The 24,139-nt window shown below is 55.8% G+C and overlaps 1 protein-coding gene across 5 annotated transcripts in view; it reads left to right on the top strand.

The window, feature by feature from the left end:
- Positions 1–6,250: 6,250 nt before the first annotated feature.
- CDC42BPB (CDC42 binding protein kinase beta) overlaps positions 6,251–24,139 on the top strand; it is a 96,064-nt gene continuing 78,175 nt past the window's right edge. For all 5 annotated transcript variants that reach the window (XR_011384989.1, XR_011384988.1, XR_011384987.1 and 2 more), the window contains exon 1: positions 6,251–6,807. Coding sequence is in view for 2 of the 5 variants with exons in the window: in XM_070065425.1 (XP_069921526.1) it covers positions 6,633–6,807 (175 nt within the window). In the remaining 3 variants the exon portion in view is untranslated. The remainder of the gene's footprint in view (positions 6,808–24,139) is intronic.

Here is a 24,139-nt window from a genome sequence, read left to right as displayed (position 1 = left end):
GAACAAAGAGCAGGAGAGAAGCCCCTGCCCCTCGGCCTGAAGCAAAAGCCCTGTGACAGATGGGGTCCCTCTCCTGCCTCCTGCCTCCGCTCAGGGGTTATGCGGGGGTGTCTGTGTGCCTCCTCCTGGCAGGGTCTTGGCCCGTGCCCCTGACCTCCAGCGTCCTCGCTGTGGTCGGCCTGGGTGTCGAGGTCGAGGAGGAGCAACGCCCTGAAGGAAGCGCTGCGACCCAGAGACTCAGGCGGCCGGAAACCTCAGAAACCACGGCCGGGGTCACGGCGGTCACGGCCGCCGCAGGAGCTCCCGCAGGCCCGGGCCCACCCTGCAGCTCCGGCCTTGGCCCCTGGCCCTGCTCCCCTCTGCCATCGCTCACTGGCTGCCTTCTGCTCACAGGACAGCCCCCCTGCCACCTCCTGGGAGTCCATCCACAGGGAGCCCCCCCCCCCCGTGTCACCAGTTACCCGGTGCATTTTCCTCATGGCTTCCCACGCCCTGAATTCTTTTTTCATTCCTCGGTGCCCGGCTCTGTGGCCTGTCCCCTGTGACTAGAAGACGCTCGGCTGTCCTGAGACAGCACCGTGCAGCGTGGGCGCTCGGAGCTGCTAGTGCTTTGGAAGAATCGCTCGGTCTACACCCGTTTTTCAGGAAATAATTTATTTGAAAGGCAGAGCAACACAGAGGGAAAGAGAGAGAGAGAGAAGGGGGGGGGAGAGCGAGCGAGCCCTCTCATCTGCTGGTTCATGCCCCAAATGCCCACACTACCGGGTGTGGCCCACACTGAAGCCAGCAGCTTGGAACTTCACACGGGTCTCCCACGTGGGTTCAGGGGCCCAAGCACTTGGGCCATCTTCCGTGCCTTCCCAGAGACATTAGCGGGGAGCTGGCTTGGGAGTGGAGCAGCCCAGACTTGAACCAGGACCCTAATGTGGGATGCTGGCATCAGGAGGCGGCCTGCCGGCCACGACTGACCCTCCCAGCCAGGACAGAGGTCCCTTCTCTGCCTGAGGAGCCAGCACACTGGGAGTGGGGGAGGGCAGCCTGGCCTGTGCTTCCTGCTGGGAGCATTCCTTTCCTGGACACTAGCCCAAGGTCACGGGCAGGGAAGCAGAACTCCTGCAGCAGGTTCTTTAGTGAGAGTGGGTGGGCTCCTGGCCCCATGCACTTGAGCTACTGGGGCAGACGCCACACCACGTTAATGGTGGGTAGACCTCATAGGGTTTCTGCAATCCACCCCCACCATTCTCTCAAGCCAGCCACTTCCGGGCAGTGGGACACTGGGTAAGTCCAGGAATTTCACCGGCACGAGCTCTCTGCCATACTTCCTCACCATAAACCGAATCCTGCAGTCCAAGGCCGTGTGTTGGAGTTGCCATGGTGATAGATAAACAGAGTCTGCAAATGGTGGTGCTGGCAGCAGTGACGTGGCTGGTGTGTATGAGAGCGAATCGCGATGGAGGGGCCCAGTGTCACCTCCCTGGTCCCCCTGCACCCAGCCACATGGAGGCCAAGTCAGCCCTGGCAGGGGAAGCCATGCTGACTCTGTCCCTGCCCCCCTGGTCACGTGTGCAAGGGTCCTTGGAGCAAGCACTGGGGTGGGGGAGGAAGCAGACCGCAGGAAATGCTGTGGTGAGCCTCCAGCCGTGGGCACGGCCAAGCCCACCCACTCGCCTTTCCCCCAGGCCACCTGGGAAACTTCACCCTTTTACCTCTGATTGGACTCAGCCCTGAGCCACTGTCTGTGCCTCACCACAAAAGTCTTGCCTTCTGGTGGGGCTCTTGCACACTGCAGCTTTTACCCAGGGGCCGTGCACCTCTGGCTGCAGCCAGCACCTCATGCAGAGCCCTCCTTTTTTTTTTTTTTAAGATTCATTTATTCATTTATTTATTTTAAAGTCAAAGCTACAGCAACTCAGAGGAAAGAGATATCCCATCCATTGGTTCTTTTTTTTTTTTTTTTTTTTTTTTGGACAGGCAGAGTTAGACAGTGAGAGAGAGAGACAAGAGAGAGAGGTCTTACTTCCGCTGGTTCACTCCCCAAATGGCTGCTACGGCCCGCGCTGTGCCGATCCGAAACCAGGAGCCAGGTGCTTCTTCCTGGTCTCCCATGCGGGTGCGGGGCCCAAGCACTTGGGCCATCCTCCACTGCCCTCCTGGGCCACAGCAGAGAGCTGGACTGGAAGAGGAGCAGCCAGGACTAGAACCCGGCGCCCAGGTGCTGGCGTCGCAGGCGGACGATTAACCAAGTGAGCCATGGCACCAGCCCCTTGCTTTTTTTTTTTTTTTTAAGATTTATTTATTTATTTGAAAGAGTTACTGTTACACAGAGAGGAGAGAGAGAGAGAGAGAGAGAGAGAGAGAGAGAGAGAGAGGTCTTCCATCCACTGGTTCACTCCCCAATTGGCTTCAACAGTTGGAGCTGTGCCGATCCAAAGCCAGGAGCCAGGGGCTTCATCCAGGTCTCCCATGTGGGTGCAGGGGCCCAAGGACTTGGGCCATCTTCCGCTGCTTTCTCATGAGCATTAGCAAGGAGCTGGATCAGAAGTGGAGCAGCTGCGACTTGAACTGATGCCCATATAGGTTGCCAGAGCCACAGGTGGCAGCCTGCTACGCCATAGCGCCGACCCAATGCAGACCCCTCTATAGCAAGTGTATGCTTTTTCACCCTCTGTTGGTGGTTCACAGAGACCCTCCTGCGAGGGCACAGCTGCAGGTGGAGAAGTAAGCAAGGCAGCTGGAGCAAAGAGTGTGGTGGAGGCTACACCCCCTCTCACGCTGACACTCACCCCGTCCAGTACGTGTGTGTATGTGCACCTGGTCTCGTTTTACATATCTGGTTTTACAGCTTAGTGGGGACAACACCTATTTTTTTTTTTTTTTTGACAGGCAGAGTGGACAGTGAGAGAGAGACAGAGAGAAAGGTCTTCTTTTGCCGTTGGTTCACCCTCCAATGGCTGCCGCGGCCGGCCTGCCGCGCTGATCCGAAGCCAAGAGCCAGGAGCTTCCTCCTGGTCTCCCATGCGGGTGCAGGACCCAAGCACTTGGGCCATCCTCCACTGCCCTCCCGGGCCACAGCAGAGAGCTGGACTGGAAGAGGGGCAACCAGGACAGAATCCAGCGCCCCGACTGGGACTAGAACCCCAACACCTATTTCTTAAAACTTATTCTATGGTGGGGGGGAGAAACTCCCACCCACTGGTTAATTTCCCAAATGCCCACAAAAGCCTGGACTGGGCCAGGTTGAAGCCAGGAGCCTGGAACTCAATCTGGGTCTCCCGCATGAGTGGCAGGGGCCCAGATACTTGAGCCGTCACCTGGCACCCCCCAGGATGCATTAGTAGGAAGCTGGATCAGAAGCATAGTAGGAGCCTGGTGCTGTGCGATGCTGGCATCCCATAGGAGCAGGTGTTCAGGTCCCAGCTGCTCCACTTCCTGTCCAGCTCTCTGGAAGAGGCCTGGATAGAGGTCCAGCCTTCTGCCTTTGACCTGGCTGTTGTGGCCATTTGAGAAGTGAACCAGCAGACAGAAGATGCCCGTCTTTCTCTCTCTGCCTTTCTGTAACTCCCTTTTGAACCCAGGCACTCCCATATAAAATGCAGGTGTCTTGACACTAGGCCAAAGGACCTCCCTGTAGTTCCCTGGCGTTCAGCCTAGGACCTAGTAGCCGCCTCGGAAGCAGGGGGCGTTGCAGGCAGAGGGTGGCACGGCCAGCTCCAAAGCCCTGGCACTGCACGGAGCAGCTGTGCCGCCCCTCCCACTTCGCATGCCATGTAGCTTGTCAAGGCAAGCGCTTGGGAACCTGACCTGCACCTGCGAGGGCGAGAGGATGGGGCGCTCCTTCCTTTGCCTTCAGCCTGGTGAGAGGGGTTCCAGGACATTCCTCTAGAGCCCAAGCTGTGGCCCTCCACTTGGGGGGCACCGTGGCTGCGGCGCTGACTCCCAAACAGGACCTGCGCACGTGCTGCTTTGGAAGCAGAGCCAGGAACACGTCGGGTTGGGAGCTGCCTGCTCCCTACCATTTGCTGGGGGCAAGGGGTGCATGAAGCGTCCTGTGGACACATGTGAACAAGCAAGGGGCTAACAGGCCTGGCAGTCCCCCTGGGAGGACGGAGGGCCCCACCCAGACAGATGATATCTGCTTGGGTTAAGGGGGCAGAGGAGTGAGCAGCAGGGACCCAGCATGGGGTACGTGGCTGTCCCCACTGGGCCAGCTTCACTTCCTGCCAGCACAGAGACGGTACCCCGCCCTTGCAGCCCCTCTCCCTTCCTTCCTCCCTGGGCACAGCCCCAGAGGGGCAGAAGGGGACACTTGCAATGTTCTGTCAATTCAGGCCCTAAAGGGCCAATCTGGGTGCAAGGAGACAGAGCCAAACTTCAGAGGTGTAACAGCCAGATGTTGTGTCCACTGTGGGCTGATCAGACATCCACCGAGTCAGCCCAAGTGAGGAGTTTAGGGTCAGGATACAGTGGAACCTCTCGGGTGCACTGGGTCTCTCTGGCCTGGGGGCTAAGAGCCAGCCGGTCACACAGTCCTTGGGTTCTGAAACAGTGCCTAGAGCACAGGACCAGTGTTGTGGCATCCCCTATCAGAGCGCCAGTTCAAGTCCTGGTTGCTTGGCTTCTGATCCAGCTCCCTGCCAATGCGCCCGGGAGGCAGCAGATGACGGGTCTGGTACTTGGGCCTCTGCCACCCATGTGGGAGACCCTGATGGAGACCAGGCTCCCATGGGTTCAACCTGGCCCAGCCCTGGCCATCGCAGTGAACCAGCAGATGGAAGATCTCTCTCTCTCTCTGTTTCTCCTCCTCTCCCTGTCACTCAGCCTTTCAGATAAATGTCTTAAAAAACGCCACTGGCGTGCGGGCACTCAGGCCCAGTATGGACTGATCCAAGGGTGTTAACCCACTCAGTTGTCTCAAACTCAGTGGAATGCAGAGGTAGGTCCAGTTATTCTCTTTACTACGCCCGCACTCGTTGAGGGACAGGAAGATGTGTGGTTCCAGACTACGGGCAGGTCTCACAGGCACCCACGGTGCCAGGTGCTGGGCGGGACAGGGGGGCCTGGTCTTGCCCAGGACGCCGGCCAAGGCTGCGCTGCAGGAGCAGCACGGCCAGCAGCGGCAGGGCCGGCGGATCGAAGGTCCAGCGAGAGGACAGTGAGACTGAAAAGGGGGTGTGGCTGGGCAGGCGGCAGAACACGCTGTCCACAGGGACACTCGTGGGAGCAGAGGTCACTACCCGGGGACAAAGGTGAAAACCGGGGGGTTGGGGGCCTGGCCAGACTCCGAGTCTGCTCACCCTCCCCAGGGGCCACGGCAGAGTCTGGGCTCTATCCTAAAGCGCGAGTTTCGACTAGGGATTATTATTTTAATTGAGACTTGATACACACACGGTACAGCGAACAAATATTTAGGGTACAGTGCGTGACCTGTGTACGAACAGCTCCACCTAACTGGACGGGCCAGACCTAGCCGGGGCACGCTGCGAGCCCCTCCAGCCTCGCGCCCCCAAAGGTGGCCGAGCCCGAACGTTTCAGATGCCGGGGACTCGCACTGCCGGCAGCGTACGGCTTGAGAGCGGTGCACTTACGCCCCTGGGTACCCCGCACCCAGACCGAGCTCCAGGACCTGGCCTGCAGCCCGCACTGCCCTGGGACCCCCTCCGGAGGCGGCCGTCCTCCGACTCCCATCTCCAGGGCCGGCTCTGCCCCCGGCCGCCCGCCCCCCGCCGCGACCTCCCACTCCCAAAACGCCCGGAGCCCTAGTCTCCCGACGCCAAAGGTCTGCGGCGGTGCGGCTGGGGTCTCCGCCAGCCGCCTTCCCTGGCCACCCGGACACACCCGCAACCTCAGCGAGCGCGGGGCCTCGGCCCGCCTCCCGCCAGCTCTGCGGGCAGGGCAGGCTGCGCGGTGGGCAGGGGCATCCCGCGCTCCCGACGCGCGGGCGGCACGCCCCGGCCGGGCCGGAGCCTCCCGAGGCCGCTCTCCCGGGCAGCGCGCGCGGCCAGCCCTCGTGCCCGCCGCGCCCAGCGCCGCCGCCCCGCAGGCCGGCCGCTCTGCGCACGCGCCGGCCGCAATCTCGGCGGCCCACCCGCCCCGCCGGCGTCCGGTCTGGCTACGGCGAGCGGCGAGGCCCGAGCCCGCAGCAGCCAGCCGCGAGCGCGGGGCGGGGCGGGGCGGCGCGCTGAGGTCAGCGCGGCGAGGGCCGGCCCCGCCGCGGTTGGCTGCGCCGCGCTGGCCGCGCCCTGGTTGGCTGCGGGCCGCGGGGCTGGGCCGCCGGGTCGGGGCTGGGGTCGGGCTCGGGCGCCGGCCGGGCTTGCGCAGCGCTCGGCTCCGCGTCGCCCGGCGTCGGCCGTGTGAGGGCGCGGCCGCCGGCGGGGCTGAGGCCCGGGCGGGCGGGAGGCGGTGGCCGAGGGGCGGAGGCCGGCCCATGGACCCGCGGGGCCCGGCGCCTCAGACTCTGCGCCGCGGGGACGGAGCCCAAGATGTCGGCCTAGGCCGGGGCGCGGCGACGCGGACGGGGCGGCGGCCGGGCGCTGAGGGGACTCGCGGCCGCCGGGCCCCCCGGGGCTCGCGCTGACGGGCTGGCCGAGCGGGCGGCGCGTGGCCGGTGCGGGGAGAGCGGGCGGCGCGGCACCATGTCGGCCAAGGTGCGGCTGAAGAAGCTGGAGCAGCTGCTCCTGGACGGGCCGTGGCGCAACGAGAGCGCCCTGAGCGTGGAGACGCTGCTCGACGTGCTCGTGTGCCTGTACACCGAGTGCAGCCACTCGGCCCTGCGGCGCGACAAGTACGTGGCCGAGTTCCTCGAGTGGGGTAAGTGCCGCGCCCGCGCGCGCCCCCGCATCCTGTCCCCGCGCGCCGCATCCCGGCTCCCATCCCCTCCCCCGCCCGGCCGTCGCCTGGCGGCTTCCGAGACCCACCCTCCGGGTCCGGATATCGTTTCCTGCAGCTCCCTGGGACATCCGCCCGCATCCTCGCCCCGCACTCGCCTCTGGGGTCCGCGGGCGGCGCGGAGCTATCTCCTGGGCGGGGGTCCGGCTCGACCGCCCCTTGCAGGTGACGTCCTGGCTGCGTCCCCTTGCTGTCCAGGGCCCTGGACGCCCGCTCTGCCGTAGCCCTTCTGAGAGCGTGTCAAGGCTGAAGGCTTTATTTCGGCTGCGCCATGCTCGAGCCGGTTGGTTTCCCCCTATTGTACTTGTGCCAGACCCCTGTGCCCTGGCGGTAGCCGGAAGTGTGGCTTCTGCTCCTCGCACGCGGAGGCACCTGTACGGCCGCGGTCGGCGCCAGGCTGACCCGGGATGCTGGTGGGCAGGTTGGTTAGGGCTTTACGGGGTAGTTAGAATCCCGAAGGCTGGTGGGAGTGTAAGGTGAGACCGGAGAGACCCAGGACGGAGGAGGAGGAAGCAGTGCCTCCGTTCCGGCCGAACCTCGGGAAGGCGTCTCGCTGGGCCACGTTTGGTGCTGGGTGCCGACCATGCAGCCAGCACCGCGAGTTCTCGTCTCTGGGCCCACGCAGCTGATATTTCTGCGAAGAGACAGTGAGTGGGGTCCGCACTGGGCCCCCTCTGCGCCGCGGTGCTCGAGCTGGAGTTGCTGTGGGCGCTTCGGTGTGGGATGGATGTGGTGGAGCAGCCCTGCTGTTTCAGGGCCACCGATCCAGGTTCCGGGGTTCCTTATCCACGCCCTGATGTCCAGCCGAACAGTGGACGGCTCTGGTTGCTTTGCGGGTGGGGCCTCTGGGACGCGGACGGCCGGGCCTCTCAGCGGTTGGGCTGGTGCAGAGGAAGGGCTGGGCTAGCTGGTGCGGTGTGCGGGACGCCGGGGCAGGGCGTCCAGGCGTGTGCCGGCAGTCCCTGTGCGAGGCTGCGCAGAGGCAGAGCTGTGTGCTGAGGGTCTGGCTCTCTGGAGATCCCGGTTACGAGTGACTTGCATGACTGCAGGGACTCTCCAGGTGGTGCTTTGCTGCCGTTAATACATCGCAGCGGCTGGGCGCCTGCACCCGCGTGGGAGACCAGAAGGACGCTCCTGGCTCGATGGAAGGAAGAACTTTCTCTCTGTTTCTACCTCTCACTGTCTGTAACTCTGCCTCTCAGATGAATAAATAAAATCTTAGAAAAAAATATTGTAGCAGCATGAAAATCTCGAGGCAGTGCATGCCGCCGCCGTGACTCACGGCATGGTTCGAGCCAGGGCCTTCGCTGGCCGTGTGCAGTAGCACGGCCTGGTGACTTCCGCTGGAGGATGAGGGCTGTTCTTCAGACCCGACTGTGGGGCGTGATCAGGCACCCAGCTTCCGGGGTGGGGGTCACGGGTGCTCGCAGGGCACCGGGTCTGTGTGCAGGGGAGCGAGGGACTGGCCGCCCTGGGGAGTGGGGAGCCGGCCGGCCTCTCTCCACCTCCCACGTCTGTGCCAGGTAGCCAGGGACAGTTACATAGGATTCTTGACATGTAAGAAGGGAAAGCAGTTGACTCCATTTAGATTTTGAGACTTCCTGGGAAGGCTTTGAGGGAATTTGGAAAGTGTAGGTTATCATGTTCTGAAGTTTCAAAGGGAGTTTGTTTCTGGCCCTTAAATTTCTAACTGACATCAGAGTCCTGCACACACTTGCGGTGCGGCATTGATGCACGTGCACAGCGTGACTTCCCGCTGCACCCGCGTGCCGGACAAAAGTCAGCTCAGCTCTCTGGACTTTTGTTTAATTTTCCTTTGATTGTGTTTATAATTTGATTGGCTTCCTCTGAAATCCTGGGCCTCAATTAAAAGTTGGAAATGCTCTGTTTTGCATGTGTATTTCTTTAAACAAATTTTTTTAAAATGTAAATTTGATGCCATTTGAAGCAGAGCGAATGAAACACTTTAAAATTTCCTCAAGTAAATACAACCAAATGTAAAAATACTTTTTTCATGTGTTCGGTGGTTTTTTTCACAGCTTAAATGCGACAGCTAGCGTCTCATTTGGACGGAGCTGATGCTTGCAGCCCCAGCCTGTTGGTGATGGACAGCCTGGGGCCCTCCGCTCTGGTCCCTGGAGAGACCGCGGGGCAGGAGCGAGGCAGACCTGCTGTCCGTCCCTGCCCAGGGCCTCGTCTCAGCAGGCGCTCCCTTTGCCTTTCTAGACTTTCTGTTAATTCCCTCTTGTCGTGCACGGGACAGAACCTTCTCCGATTCTCCTTCTTGGGTGTGAGTGTCCATAGCTGTGTGGGCGCCCAGCCCTCGGTGCCTACACTGATGGTGGTGAACGTCTCAGAGTACCTTTCAGGAGGCAGGAGTTTGGCCCCGCAGTTACGATGCCTCTTGGGTTGCCTGTGTCCCATGTCAGAGTCCTGGGGTTTCAGTCCTGGCTCTGCTTCTGTTCCAGCTTTCTGGTGTGTGCACCCCAGGGGGACAGCAGGTGATGTACTTCCACCCCTGTGGGGGACCTGGAGTGGGTTTCCGACTCCTGGCTTTGGTCTGGCCCAGCCCCAACTGTTGTTGGCATTTGGGAATTGAAACTGGATGGGAAATCTGTCTGTCTCTGTCTCTCTGCTTCCAAATAAATAAAAAGAAATTAATTTTTAAAAGATTTATTTTATTTATTTGAAAGACAGAGTTACAGAAAGAGGTAGAGCTAGAGAGAGAGAGAGAGAGGTCTTCCATCTGCTGACTTACTCCCCAAATGGCCGCAATGGTCAGAGCTAAGCTGAGCTGAAGCCAGGAGCCAAGAGCTTGGTCTGGGTCTGGGTCTGGGTCTGGGTCTCCCATGTGGGTGCAGGGGCCCAAGGACTTGGGCCATCCTCTGCTGCTTTCCCAGGCACATTAACAGGGACCTACATTGGAAGTGGAGCAGCCAGGACTTGAACCGGCACCCGTATAGGATGCTGGTGTTGTAGGCCAGGGCTATAACCTGATGTGCCACAGCACCGGACCCAAGAAAATAATTTTTTTTTTTTTTTTTTTTTGACAGGCAGAGTGGAGAGAGAGACAGAGAGAAAGGTCTTCCTTTACCGTTGGTTCACCCTCCAATGGCCGCCGCGGCCGGCGCACCATGCTGATCGGAAGCCAGGTGCCTCTCCTGGTCTCCCATGGGGTGCAGGGCCCAAGCACTTGGGCCATCCTCCACTGCACTCCCGGGCCACAGCAGAGAGCTGGCCTGGAAGAGAGGCAACCGGGACAGAATCCGGTGCCCCGACCGGGACTAGAACCCGGGGTGCCAGTGCCGTAGGTGGAGGATTAGCCTAGTGAGCGATGGCGCCGGCCAAGAAAATAATTTTTTAAAGTACATTATACATGGGGCCGGCGCCGCGGCTCACTAGGCTAATCCTCCGCCTAGCGGCGCCGGCACACCGGGTTCTAGTCCCGGTCGGGGCGCCGGATTCTGTCCCGGTTGCCCCTCTTCCAGGCCAGCTCTCTGCTGTGGCCAGGGAGTGCAGTGGAGGATGGCCCAGGTGCTTGGGCCCTGCACCCCATGGGAGACCAGGAAAAGCACCTGGCTCCTGCCATCGGATCAGCGCGGTGCGCCGGCTGCAGCGCGCCGGCCGCGGCGGCCATTGGAGGGTGAACCAACGGCAAAAGGAAGACCTTTCTCTCTGTCTCTCTCTCTCACTGTCCACTCTGCCTGTCAAAAAAAAAAAAAAGTACATTATACATGGCCGGCGCCGCGGCTCAGTAGGCTAATCCTCCGCCTTGCGGCACCGGCACCCTGGGTTCTAGTCCCGGTTGCCCCTCTTCCAGACCAGCTCTCTGCTGTGGCCAGGGAGTGCAGTGGAGGATGACCCAAGTGCTTGGGCCCTGCACCCCATGGGAGACCAGGAAAAGCACCTGGCTCCTGCCTTCGGATAGGCGCGGTGCGCCGGCCACAGCGTGCCAGCCGCGACGGCCATTGGAGGGTGATCCAACGGCAAAGGAAGACCTTTCTCTCTCTCTCTCTCTCTCACTGTCCACTCTGCCTGTCAAAAAAAAAAAAAAAAAAAGTACATTATACAGGGCCGGTGCTGTGGCATAGTGGGTAAAGCTGCCGCCTACAGTGCTGGCATCCCATATGGGCACCAGTTTGGGTCCTGGCTGCTCTACTTCTGATCCAGCTCTCTGCTGTGGCCTGGGAAAGCAGTAGAAGATGACCCAAGTGCTTGGGCCCCCGTACCTGCGTGGGAGATCTGGAAGAAGCCCCTGGCTCCTGGCTTTGGATCGGCACCGTTTCTGCCAATTGGGGAGTGAACCATCTGATGAAAGACCTGTCTCTCTCTCTGCCTCTCCTTCTCTCTCTGTGTAATTCTGATGTTCAAATAAATAAATAAATCTTTTTTAAAAAAATACATTATAACCTTTATGTTTTCTCTGGGTGGAGTGTGTAACATGGGCATGCTTTTTTTTTTTAATAACAGATTTAGGAAATCTTTTGAATAAAATCTAAATTGTAGGGTGACGTCAGGATTGCATGATAAAAATTAGGTTGGTATGGCTTGGATTTTCTGAGCAGCTGTTTGAAACGCGGGCTGGTGTTGACCACAGGACACGAGGGGGGGCTGCAGCCAGGAAGAACGGGCCTGTCTGCTGGAGACCTTGAGGGACGCTTGAGCTTCACGGTGCACGGCGGTGCCAGTGTTGGATCTGGACTTGGGTCAGTAGGATTGGAGTTGAAGAAAGGGGTCTCACTTAGATACTTGGGTCAGTAGGATTGGAGTTGAAGAAAGGGTTCTCACTTAGATACTGCTGCTTGAGCTGCCTGGAGAAGTGTATGATGGGCAGGGACAGCCCAACACTCAAGTGTGAGTTAAAGTACCCACAGTGGAGGGTTGACAGGCAGCGCCTCTCACAGAGCCAGGGCCCCCAGGAGTCTCCTGTTTGTGCTGACACTGGGCGGGTGGGGCTGTTAATTCCCAGCTCTGTTAAGTTCAGGGAAACCAGTGAATGTTTTCTGACGTAGAGGCAAGAAGTATTTTTTGAGCCTGAGTCGAAGGATCCTGCTGGAAGAGAACAAATAATGGATTTTTTTACTTTCTTTACACAAAAGGGGGCTTAAATAAGCTTTGCAGAAAACCTTGCATGGCCGTGGCCGTGTGGTCACCGTACCCGTGTCACAGCCCCTTTGGGTCCTTGTCCTGTGTTTAGTCCTGGAATGTTTGGGGTGACAGATGTTAAGGGTACTTTTAAAGTGTGTGAGGAAGGCTGGCCCCGCGGCTCACTAGGCTAATCCTCCGCCTGTGGCGCCGGCACCCCAGGTTCTAGTCCCGGTCAGGGTGCTGGGTTCTGTCCCGATTGCTCCTCTTCTAGTCCAGCTCTCTGCTGTGGCCCGGGAGTGCAGTGGAGGATGGCCCAAGTGCTTGGGCCCTGTACCTGCATGGGAGACCAGGAGAAGCACCTGGCTCCTGGCTTCAGATCAGCACAGCGCGCCGGCCGTAACAGTCGTTGGGGGGTGAACCAATGGAAGGAAGAAAAGTGTGTGACGAGCTCCCGCAGGCTGCTCTCACGGAAGAAGATGGGGAGAGGAAAACACATGTCCCGGGTGTTGGACAGGGTGAGCTCCGTGTGGCCGTCTCGTGGAAATTCTTCACTTGGAGTTAAAATTACCAAATAATCCCCCAAATAAAATAGATATTACCTATGAACACACCTTGTAGGTTGATTTTAAGCAATCAGGGTTTTGGTCAGCTTTATTGGTTGGTAGCTAACTGTGGCAGCAAAATTGTTTTTAAATTAAAACTTTCCAAAAAGGATCGATTACATATTAGGGAACTTTGGACTTTTGTTATGCTTAAGAAAGAATTAGAAATTCAAAGAGAAATTTGAATTGGTCATTCACTTTCTGTCCTGGGGTTGGTGCCTGTTTGGCGGGTGGGGACGCTGTTGGGACGGTCCTCAGCCCCACTCCCCCTTGCATGAGCAGGCAGTGCTCTGGCCAGGGCAGCATCGCGCTCTTGACCTCCTCACTGGTGCCTGCTCTGAAATACCTCAGTTTTTATTTATTTATTTGAAAGAGTTACAGAGAGGGAGAGAGAGCTCTCAACTGCTGGCTCACTCCCTAGCGGCCAGGGCTGGGCCAGTTCGAATCCAGGATCCAGGAGTCTCATCAGGGTCTCCCACTTGGGCAGCAGGGGCCTAGACTCTTGGGCCATCCTCTGCTGCTTTCCCCAGGCCGTCAGCAGAGCGCTGGGTCAGGAATGAAGCGGCCAAGACACAAGCCGGAGCTCGTGCCAGCTTTGCAGGCGGTGGCATTACTCGCTACACCACTGCTGGCCTGGTGCGTTTTCCTTCCAGTCCTGTTGTGAGTGGCCTACCTGAAGTTTCCAGGCCCTCAGACCTACGTGAATGCTTTTCCCACTTGAAGTTTTAGTTTTTAAAGTTTTCCTACTTGAAGTTTTTAGTTAGATTTATTTATTTGGAAGGCAGAGAGAGAGAGAGAGAGAATCTATCTTCCATCCAGTGGTTCTCTTTCCAAATGGCTGGGACTGGGCCAGGCTGAAGCCAGGAGCCTGGAGCTCTACCCAGGTTTCCCACTTGGGTGACAGGGACCCAAGTACTTGAGCTGTCTTCTGCTGCCTCCCCAGGGGGATTAGCAGGGAGCTGGTCGGAAGCAGAGCAGCTGGGACTGGACCCAGCACCTGTATGGGATGCGCGTGTCACAAGCCATGGCTTAATCTGCTGTTCCACAACGCTAATTTAAAAAAAAAATTTACTTGGCTGGCGCCGCGGCTCACTAGGCTAATCCTCCGCCTAGCGGCGCCGGCACACCGGGTTCTAGTCCCGGTCGGGGCGCCGGATTCTGTCCCGGTTGCCCCTCTTCCAGGCCAGCTCTCTGCTGTGGCCAGGGAGTGCAGTGGAGGATGGCCCAAGTGCTTGGGCCCTGCACCCCATGGGAGACCAGGAAAAGCACCTGGCTCCTGCCATCGGATCAGCGCGGTGCGCCGGCCGCAGCGCGGCGACTGCGGCGGCCATTGGAGGGAGAACCAACGGCAAAGGAAGACCTTTCTCTCTGTCTCTCTCTCTCACTGTCCACTCTGCCTGTCAAAAAAAAAAAAAAAAAAAAAAGAAAAAAAAAGAAAAAAAAATTTACTTGAAAGGCAGAGAGCGGGAGAGACAGCGAGATCTTCCACTTACTAATTCACTCCCCACATGCCTGCAGCAGCTGGGACTGAGCCGGGATGAAGCCAGGAGACTGGAGTTCCGTCCAGGTCTCCCACACGGGTGGCAGGCCGCAAGTTTGTGAGCTGTCCTGCACCTCCTAGCTGCATTCGCAGGAGGCTGGGTGGCTCCACAGTGGCAGGACTGCGTCCCAGGCAACTGTGTGATAGGGAGCAGGATCCCAGCGGCAGCGTGACTTGCTGCATCGGCCCCCCGCCCCTAAACCTCTGTCAGATCAGTCCTAGGCACTTCCCTTCATTTCATGACTCCCTTGTTCAAATACTTCTACAGTGGCTTCATATTCTGTTGCCTTCAAACAAAAACAAAACCAAATCAGGTCTGAAATCCACAGTCCAGTGTTGGCATTTAAAATAGACCTGGAAAGATCATCTGACCTTAGTTTTGGAAGTTGAGGGTAATGGCCCTTCCGACTTAGCTACCTGGTGGGGTGATTTTCCCTAAATATAATTTGGCCTTATTAACATGACACATTTCCTTGGTTTATTATTATTTATTTCTTTAAAACGATATTTATTTATTTATTTATTTGAAAGGCAGAGTTACAGAAAGGCAGGGCCAGAGAGAGTTCCTCCATCCACTGGTTCACTCTCCCAAGTGGCCGTAATGGCCAGAGCTGGGTCGATCCGAAGCCAGGAGCCAGGAGCTTCCTCCAGGTCTCCCATGTGGGTACAAGGGCCCAAGTACCTGGCCATCTTCTGTTGCTTTCCCAGGCCTTAGCAGAGAGCTGGATTGGGAGTGGAACAGCCGGGTCTCAAACCAGAGCCCATGTAGGATGCTGGCGCTGCAGGCAGCAGCTTTACCTGCTATGCCACATCACCGGCCCCAAGTTTTATTTTTATTTCTTGAGGTTTATTTGAAAGCCAGAGTGACAGAGAGGGAGAAACAGACTTTGCATCTGCCGGTCCACTACCGAGATGCCCACAACAGCTGGGGTTGGGCCAGGCCCAAGCCAGGAGCCCAGCGCTGTCTGGTCTCCCATAGCAGGAAGCTGTCGTCTGCTGCCTCCCAGGTGAAAAGCAGGAAGCTGCATCGGAAGTGGAGGTGGACTGTCCATCCACAGCTCTGATACAGGATGTGGGTGTCTGGGGTAGCATCTTAGTTCACTGGCCACCATGCCTACCCCTCTTGGTGGTTTCAGAAGCCGAGTGATGCTACAGAGTTGAGTGCTGAACACAGGCCTCCCGGTCCCCGCCCCCGCCGCCCTGGGGCTGCAGCTTCCCCTAGGCAACCGCTTTCCCTCCTGATTCTAATTAGGACCACACTCAGCTTCCAGTACTGGAGAACCAAGTAACGATTTCTGCCTTGTGTTAAATCGAGTGTCAGCAGTGGGAGGCTGGTAGGACAGCCTCTGGGAGGCTGGGTCTCTCCTGCCCTGCACCCCAGCATCAGCAGGGGCCACCCTCCCAGGGATGGAGGTGTTGTGTTACTGTGGAAGAATCTGGAACGTCGGTGGTTAATGATCTTGCAGTTCGTGCCTCGGGTTCCCTGTTTCTGGTTTTTCCATTTTGGATGTCGTCTGTGACTTCCTGGCGTGGAAGAGCTGCGGCGGCTCCCATGGGACCATCCCTTCTCCCCCACTGCCCCACACAGACCACCCTTCCTCTCTCCCCTGTCCCAGTACAGGATACCAGTTTGTTGAGTTTGACATTCAGCACACAGGACACAGTTAAGTCCTGGGCTTGGCGTGGTTTTCAGTGCACTCGGGAATTCAGTTCCAGCGCCGGCAGCCACCTCGGGCGGTCTGGCGCTTTCATCCCTTCCGGAGTCTTCCATGCATTGTTTCTGTTTGGGCCTGTCCCGTAGGCCTGCCGCTAAGCAGCACCGTGATTTCCTCCCCTTCCTACTGGGAGTGCTGTGTCTGGAGCCAGCCTGGCACCTTCTGGTGGAGGGCGTCTTCCAGGCCTTCCTGCGCAGGACTCAGAGGCATGGTTTTCGAGGCCTGGCCTAAGAATTTAGCCTTTCTTTCCCTCACGTGAGAGAGAGTTTGCCTGGGTATGGAATTTTAGGTCACAGAAGATTGAGGGGAGCAGTCTGGGGCCGTTGTGGTTCCCAGGCCTTGATTGCTACTGTTTGATCTGGAAGGTTCCAGGTGGTTCTATTTAGTCCTGGTGTTCCTCTGTGGATCTTTTTTTTTTTTTTTTTTTTTTTGACAGGCAGAGTGGACAGTGAGAGAGAGAGAGACAGAAAGGTCTTCCTTTGCCGTTGGTTCACCCTCCAATGGCCGCCCTGGCCGGCGCTCTGCAGCCGGCGCACTGCGTTGATCCAAAGCCAGGAGCCAGGTGCTTCTCCCGGTCTCCCATGGGGTGCAGGGCCCAAGCACTTGGGCCATCCTCCACTGCCCTCCCTGGCCACAGCAGAGAGCTGGCCTGGAAGAGGGGCAACCGGGACAGAATCTGGCGCCCCGACCGGGACTAGAACCCGGTGTGCCGGCGCCGCAAGGTGGAGGATTAGCCTAGTGAGCCGCGGCGCCGGCCCCTCTGGATCTTTTTAGTCGGAGTCCCGCGTCCTCAGCCCTGGGAAGCATTTCTGTTCTGACTCTCAGACGTCTCGTGTTGTTCAGACGTGGGGCGTCCTGAACTCCAGTTTTCCGTTTTTATTTCATTGTCTTTTTATTTTGAGGGGGCGAGTCCATAACTTTATCTTCTCTTGTTATTTTAAAAGGAGAAACATTTAAAAAATTTATTCATTTTTTTTTGTTTTATGTGAAAGGCAGACATACACACAGATCTTCCATTTGCTGATTCACTCCCCAGATGTCTGCAGCAAACAGTCAGGGCTGGGCCAGGCCAAAGCCAGGACCCAGAACTTCCGTATGGGAGGCAGGGACCTGAATACCTGGGCCATCCGCTGCTTCCCAGGATGCACATGAGCAGGAAGGCGGATTGGAAGCGGAGGGGCAGGGAGGGAACCAGGCACTCTGGTGTGGGGGTAGGATTCCCAGGCAGCAACGGAGCCGCTGTGCCAGATGCCCAGCCCAGCTTCTAGTCTTTACATTGAACTTCTGTTGCTGCTGTCATATCTTTCTTTTTTTTTTTTTCTCCTAATTTTTTACTTGAGAGGCTGGAGCTGGGTCTCCCACATGGGTGCAGGGGCCCAAGGACTTGGGCCATCCTTCACTGCTTTTCTAGGCCATAGCAGAGAGCTGGATCAGATGTGGAGTAACCGGGACTCGAACCAGCTCCCATACGGGTGCCAGCGCTGCAGGCAGATGCTTAACCTACTGCGCCATAGTACCAGCCCCTTTCCTCTTAATTTTATTTATTTATTTATTTGAAAGGCAGAAGGACAAAGATCACTCATCTACTGGTTCACTCCCCAAATGCCTGTAACTGCCAGGAGTCAGGAACTCAAATCTGAGGTTGAGTAACAGGGACTCAGGTACTTGGGCCATCAGCAGCTGCCTCTCGGGGTTCATGGAAGGCGGGAATGAGACGGAGCTCATGGACCCAGGAACTCCAGTATGGGGTGTGGGGTCTCAGCACCAAGAGCCTGTCCATGCCTTTCCTTCCCTTGCCCCTTATTTATTTACTTACTTATTTATTTACTTGGAATTCAGTGTTACAGAGAGAGTCAGACATACACACACACACACCGGGGTGGGGGGTGTCTTCTGTCCACCGGTTCACTCCCCAAAAGGCCGCAACAGCTGGAGCTGTGCTGATCCCAAGCCACGAGCTTCTGCTGGCTCTTCCACGCAGGCGCAGGGCCCAAGGACTTGGCCCACCTCTACTGCTTCCCAGGCCACAGAGAGAGCTGGATCGGAAGAGCAGCAGTGAGACTACAGTTGGTGCCCTTATGGGATGCAGGTACCCCAGGTGGAGGTTTAGACTACTGTGCCACAGCTCCGGCCTTCCTATTTTTATTTTTAAAAAATATTTGTTTATTTACTTATTTGACAGGCAGAGTTGGTGGGGGGTGGGGAGATCTTTCTGCTGGATCACTCCCCAAATGGCTGCAAAAGCCAGGGCTGGGACCGGCCAAAGCCAGGACCCCAGAACTCCATCTGGGTTGTCTTCCTCATGAGTGGCAGGGGCCCAAGCACTTGCGCCATCTTCCGCTGCCTCCCTCAGCGAGGTATCAGAAAGCTGGATCAGACGCGGAGCAGCCAGGATTTGGGTCAGCACTCCAATGTGGGATGCGGGTGTTGCATGCGGTGGCCTAACCCACTGCACCACCATGCCAGCCCCTTAACTTTACTTTGATTTGAAATGCTGTTTGTGTTGATTTGTCACTATGAGAAAGATGTTGTTTTGTGATTAATGGTATGCAGCAATCCTTGAAAATTAATTTTGCAGCTGCGTCAGAAATGAATGTTTTAAAAAGTCTTAGTTGTTTATTTGAAAGGCAGAGCAGAGAGAGTGATCTTCATGTGCTAGTTCACTCCCCAGGTGGCCATGATGACTGGGGCTGGTCCAGGCCCAAGCCAGGCGACTGGAGCTCCATCCAGGTGTCGCTTGTGGGTGCTAGTTGCCCGAGTACCTGGCCCACCACTGCCTCCCGAGGAGCTGGATTGGAGGTGGAACACCTGAGACTTGAGCTGGCGCTTCCATATGGGGTGCCGGGGTTGCAGGGGGCAGCCTAGCTCACTGTGCAGCTCCAGCCCCTGGGTGTTTTTTAACCCGAAGGACTTGAAACCAGATTGCTGGGGGTTATATTGACAAAACAACTTTCTTGATGTACCTTTAAAGTGAATTTGGGAAGATACTGATGAATTCCGCCTTCAGATGTGTAGAAGCTACCGTGTAGCTAGCAGCAAATAAGGAAGTTGTTGGGATGTGGATTTCCAGTTTCACCGGATGGTGAATGTCAGGGGTGGTGTTTGCACATGGACTGTGTCAGGATAGATGCGTTTCCCAAAACAGCAGGCATTTTCATGGTTTTATGTAACTAAAGTGATAAGCCTGGATGTATTTCCTTCTGCAAATATTTAGTTATTTTTTTAGGAAGCAAGCTTAGTGTTTATGAAGTTTAAATAATCCTTGTGAGATAGGATGTTCAGAGCGTTATTGAACAAAAGCCGGATGTCTCCCAGCAGTGTGACAGAAATCTAAATTGAATTACACAGCTAACAGATGAAGCGAACTTCCTCTGCGACTCCAGGGGTTTCTCTCTTCCCTCTCGATAACGACTTTATTGAGATACAGTTGGTGTATGCTTCAGTGGTTTTTAGTGTGTTCTAGAGTCAGGGAACCTCCGCAGCGTCTAAATCCAGAACATTTCCTAACCCTAACCCTAACCCTAACCCTAACCCTACCCTAACCCTAACCCTAACCCTAACCCTAACCCTAACCTAACCCTAACCCTAACCCTAACCTAACCCAACCCTAACCCTAACCCAACCTTAACCCTAACCCTAACCCAACCTTAACCCTAACCCTAACCCTAACCCTAACCCTAACCCTAACCCAACCTTAACCCTCACCCTCACCCTCACCCTCACCCTAGCCTTCTCCCCTGCACCGCTACCCTGAGTGACCACTGATCACTTTCATTATAAACTTGCGAATTCTGGACATGTCTTATAAATCATACAAGATGTGACCTTTGTGGCTGACTTATTTTCACCTAGCCCAAGAGTTAAGATTTAAGTTTTTTTTTTTTTAAATTATTATTTGTATTTTATTGAAAGAGAGAGAGACAGACAGATCTTCCATTTGCTGGTTCACTCTAGATGCCCACAACAGCCATGGCTGGGCCAGACTGAAGCCAGGAGCCCAGAACGCCATGCAGTCTCCTACATGGGTGGCAGGGACACAGTACTCCAGCCGTCACCTACTGCTTACCAGGACGTCCATTAGCAGGAAGCGGGAATGGAGAACGGAGCCACGACTGGAGCCCAGGCACTCCGATATGGGATGTGGGCATCCCAATTGGTGTCCTTTTTTTTTTTTTTTTAAGATTTTTATTTATTTACTTGAGAGGTAGAGTTACAGAGAGAAGGGGAGACAGAGAGAGAAGTCCTCCATCTGCTGGTTTACTCCTAAAATGGCTGCAGTGGCCGGAGCTGAGTTGATCCAAAGCCAGGAGCTTGGAGCATTTTCGGGTTTTCCACGCAGGTGCAGGGGCCCAAGCACTTGGGCCATTTTCTGCTGTTTTCCCAGGCCATAGCAGAGAGCTGGATCAGAAGTGGAGCAGCTGGGACTTGAACCAGCGCCCCATGGGATGTCGGCTCCACAGGCAAGGGCTTAGCCCACTATGTCAGAGCGCTGGTCCCCCAAGTGGTGTCTTTTTTTTTTTTTTTTAAAGATTTATTTATTTATTTGAAAGTCAGAGTTACACAGAGAGAAGAGAGGCAGAGAGAGAGAGAGGTCTTCCATCCGCTGGTTCACTCCCCAAGTGGTCCCATGCCAGCCCCTTTACTTTACTTTGATTTGAAATGCTGTTTGTGTTGATTTGTCACTGTGAGAAAGATGTTGTTTTGTGATTAATGGTATGCAGCAATCCTTGAAAATTAATTTTGCAGCTGCGTCAGAAATGAATGTTTTAAAAAGTCTTAGTTGTTTATTTGAAAGGCAGAGCAGAGAGAGTGATCTTCATGTGGAGCTGCGCGGATCTGGGAGCCAGGAGCCAGGAGCTTCTTCCAGGCCTTCCACGTGGGTGCAGGGGCCAAGCACTTGGGCCATCTGCTGCTGCTTTCCCAGGCCATAGCAGAGCGTTGGATTGGAAGTGGAGCAGCCAGGTCTCGAACTGGCGCCCATATGGGATGCTGGCGCTTCAGGCCAGGGTGTTAACCTGCTGCACCATAGTGCTGCTCCCCTCCCCCAAGTGGTGTCTTTTTTTTTTTTTTTTTTTTTTTTTTTTTTTTGACAGGATGAGGGAACAGTGAGAGAGAGAGAGAAGAGAGAGAGAGAGAGAGAGAAAGGTCTTCTTTTGCCGTTGGTTCACCCTCCAATGGCCGCCGCGACCGGCGCGCTGCGGCCGGCGCACTGTGCTGATCCAAAGGCAGGAGCCAGGTACTCATCCTGGTCTCCCATGGGGTGCAGGGCCCAAGCACTTGGGCCATCCTCCACTGCCCTCCCTGGCCACAGCAGAGAGCTGGCCTGGAAGAGGGGCAACCAGGACAGAATCTGGCGCCCCGACCGGGACTAGAACCCGGTGTGCCGGTGCCGCTAGGTGGAGCATTAGCCTAGTGAGCCGCGGCGCCGGCCCAAGTGGTGTCTTAACCACTGTGCCAAACACCTGCTCTTCTGTGCCCATTTTTATTTTATAAGGCAGAATTACAGAGCAGGGGGAGGGGAGAGAGATATCTTCTACTTGTTCACTTCCCAAATGCCTGCGATGTCCAGGGCTGGGCCAGGCTGAAGCCAGGATCCTGGAGCTCCATCTGGGTCTCCCATGTGGACGGCAGGGGCCAAGCACTTGGGCCATCTTCTGCTGTTTTCCCATGCATATTAGTAGGGAGCTGGGTCGGAAGCAGAGCATCCGAGACTGGGACAAGCCCTCACATAAGATAGAGGCCTAGCAGGTGACAGCTTAACCTGCTGTGCCACAACTCCAGGCCTATATTTGTCTTTTTGTTGGTGAATTTTATATATATATATATATTTTTTTTTTTTCTCGGTACGAGTTTGATATCTGACATGATTTGAAAATATTTTCTCCCAATCTTTGGATTCTCATTTCACTTTAAAAAAAAAAATGTTATTTATTTTCACCTACCTTGGGGTCCAGCACTGTGGCTGCCACCTGCAGCACTGGCATCCCACATGGGCACCGGTTGAGTCCTGGCTGCTCCCTTTCTGATCCAGCTCCCTGCTAATGGCCTGGGAAGGCAGCAGAGGACGACCGACCTGCTTGGGCCCCTGCACTCACATGGGAGACCTGGAAGAGGCTCTGGCTCCTGGCATTGGTCTGGCTCAGCCCCGGCTGTTGTGGCCATTTGGGGAATGAACCAGTGGATGGAGGAACCCTGTCCTCCCCCTTTATGGCTTCCTCTTTCTCTGTCACTCTGCATTTCAAACAAATAAAATAAATCTTAAAAATTTTTTTCACCTACTTGAAAGGCAGAGTGACAGAGAGAGACGTAGAGACAGAGATGTCATTCCTCTGCTGGTTTATTCCCCAAATGCCAGGTCTGGGCCAGGTCTGGGCCAGGCTGAAGGCGGGATCCTGCTCTTCATATGGGTCTCCATGTGGGTGGCAGGAACCCAAGCACTTAAGCCATTGTCTGTTTCCCAGGATGCATCAGTAAGAAGCTGTGTTGGAAGTGGAGTGGCTGGGACTGAAACTTGCTCTCCAGTCTGGGATTTGGGTGCCGCGAGTGGCAGCTTACCCCGCTGTGCTGCAGTGCCCACCCCTCACTTTCTTAATAGTAGACTTTGAAGCACAAAAGTTAATTTTGATGAAGTACAATTTAACTTTCATTGTTGCTTTTGGTGTTACATTTAAGAATTCATTGTTGAATCCAAGGTCACAAAGTTTTTCATAGGCAGAAGCAGAGGCAGAGACGGGGGTGGGGGTGGGGGGTCTTTATCCACTGGTTCACTCCCCAAATGGCTGTAATGGTTGGAGCTGGGCCGATCTGAATCCAGGATCCAGGAGCTGCTTCCAGGTTTCCCACGTGAGGGGCAAGGGCCCAATCACTTGGGCCATATTCCTCTGCTTTCCCAGGCCATCAGCAGGGAGTTGGATCAGAAGTGGAGCAGCTGGGACACAAACTGACGCCCACATGGGATGCCGGTGTTGCAGAAAAGAAAAGAAAATTGAATGGTGACATTTTCGAGTACTGCTAGGTCCTCAGTTGATCAGATTTTATAGTTTCCTTTTGCAGTAGCATTCTTGGTAACTATTAAATTTTTTTAAGATATATTTATTTATTTGAAAGAGTCACACAGAGAGAGAAGGAGAGGCAGAGAGAGAGAGATCTTCCATGCACTGGCTCACTCTCCAAATGCCCACAACAGCTGGGGTTGGGTCAGGCTGAAGCCTGGAGTCAGTAACTCCGTCTGGGTCTCCCAAGCACTCAGGCCACCTGCTGCTGCTTTCCCAGGTGCATTATCACTGGATCAAAAGTGGAGCAGCTGGGATTTGAACAGGCACTCATATGGGATGCTGGTGTTGTGGGCAGTGGCTTCACTCTCTGTGCCACAGTGCCAGCGCCAGGGAGAAAAACTAAAAATTCATGCTGCCCTAAACTTAATACACACTTTGTAGTTCCACACAGCACCTTTTTCTGATGGCTTAGTTTTTCCTGCCATAGACTTCTGGTTGTTGATTGAAACTAATCTAATGGTGCTTAAAATACTACATTTGCAATATCAGAGAACTGTTTTCAGTAAATTCTTAAGTAAAATGAAGTTTCAGTGTTCTAAAAAATACAGTTTATGTGGAGAATGTTACTGTTTCTCACTTTTCCTTGTGGCCCGTGTGGTGGGTGTGTCAAGGGGCCTCCGTGTGTGGCAGCCTGTGCGGGAGGCTGCAGCGGGTCCTGCCGGGTCAGCAGGTACGGTGTGCTCTGCTAGCGCCGAGACCAGGAGCCACGCCAGCTTTGAGGGTTTGCACAGGAGTTTCACCAGCTCATAAAACTGGTTATGGCCCAGAAGGATGCCAGCGGTAAAACAGATGAGCTCAGGATGAGCACGCTGGGCGTGAGCTGGCTTTCCTGTGATGCGCTTCCAGGAGGAAGCTGCCACGTGTGGGACAAGAGCTTGTAGACTGGGTTCAGTCCTCCTGCTTTGAGTATTTGCAAAAGGAAACTTGTTCTCAAGTTTCTGGTGCAGTACCCCATGTTGTGCCCTCAGCTTTCTTGCAGTAGAGCCACGTTAACAGAATAGTAGGAGTGGGTGTTGCACAGCTGTGAAGCCGCAGCTTGGAACGCCCACATCTCGTTTAGGGGTGTCTGGGCAGGTCCCAGCCACGTCCACTTCCAGTCCAGCTCCCTCCTAATGCGCCTGGGAAGCAGCAGACGATAGCTCGAGTGCTTGGGGCCCCGCCAGCCACGGAGGAGACCCGGATGGAGTTCTGGCTCCTGGCTGTGGCCTGGGGCAGCCCTGGCTGTTGCAGACATTGAGGAAGTGATCCAGCAGA

This window comes from Oryctolagus cuniculus, chromosome 20, assembly GCF_964237555.1.
Source record: "Oryctolagus cuniculus chromosome 20, mOryCun1.1, whole genome shotgun sequence".
NCBI lineage: Eukaryota > Metazoa > Chordata > Mammalia > Lagomorpha > Leporidae > Oryctolagus > Oryctolagus cuniculus.
This window is presented reverse-complemented; position numbering and strand designations above follow the sequence as displayed.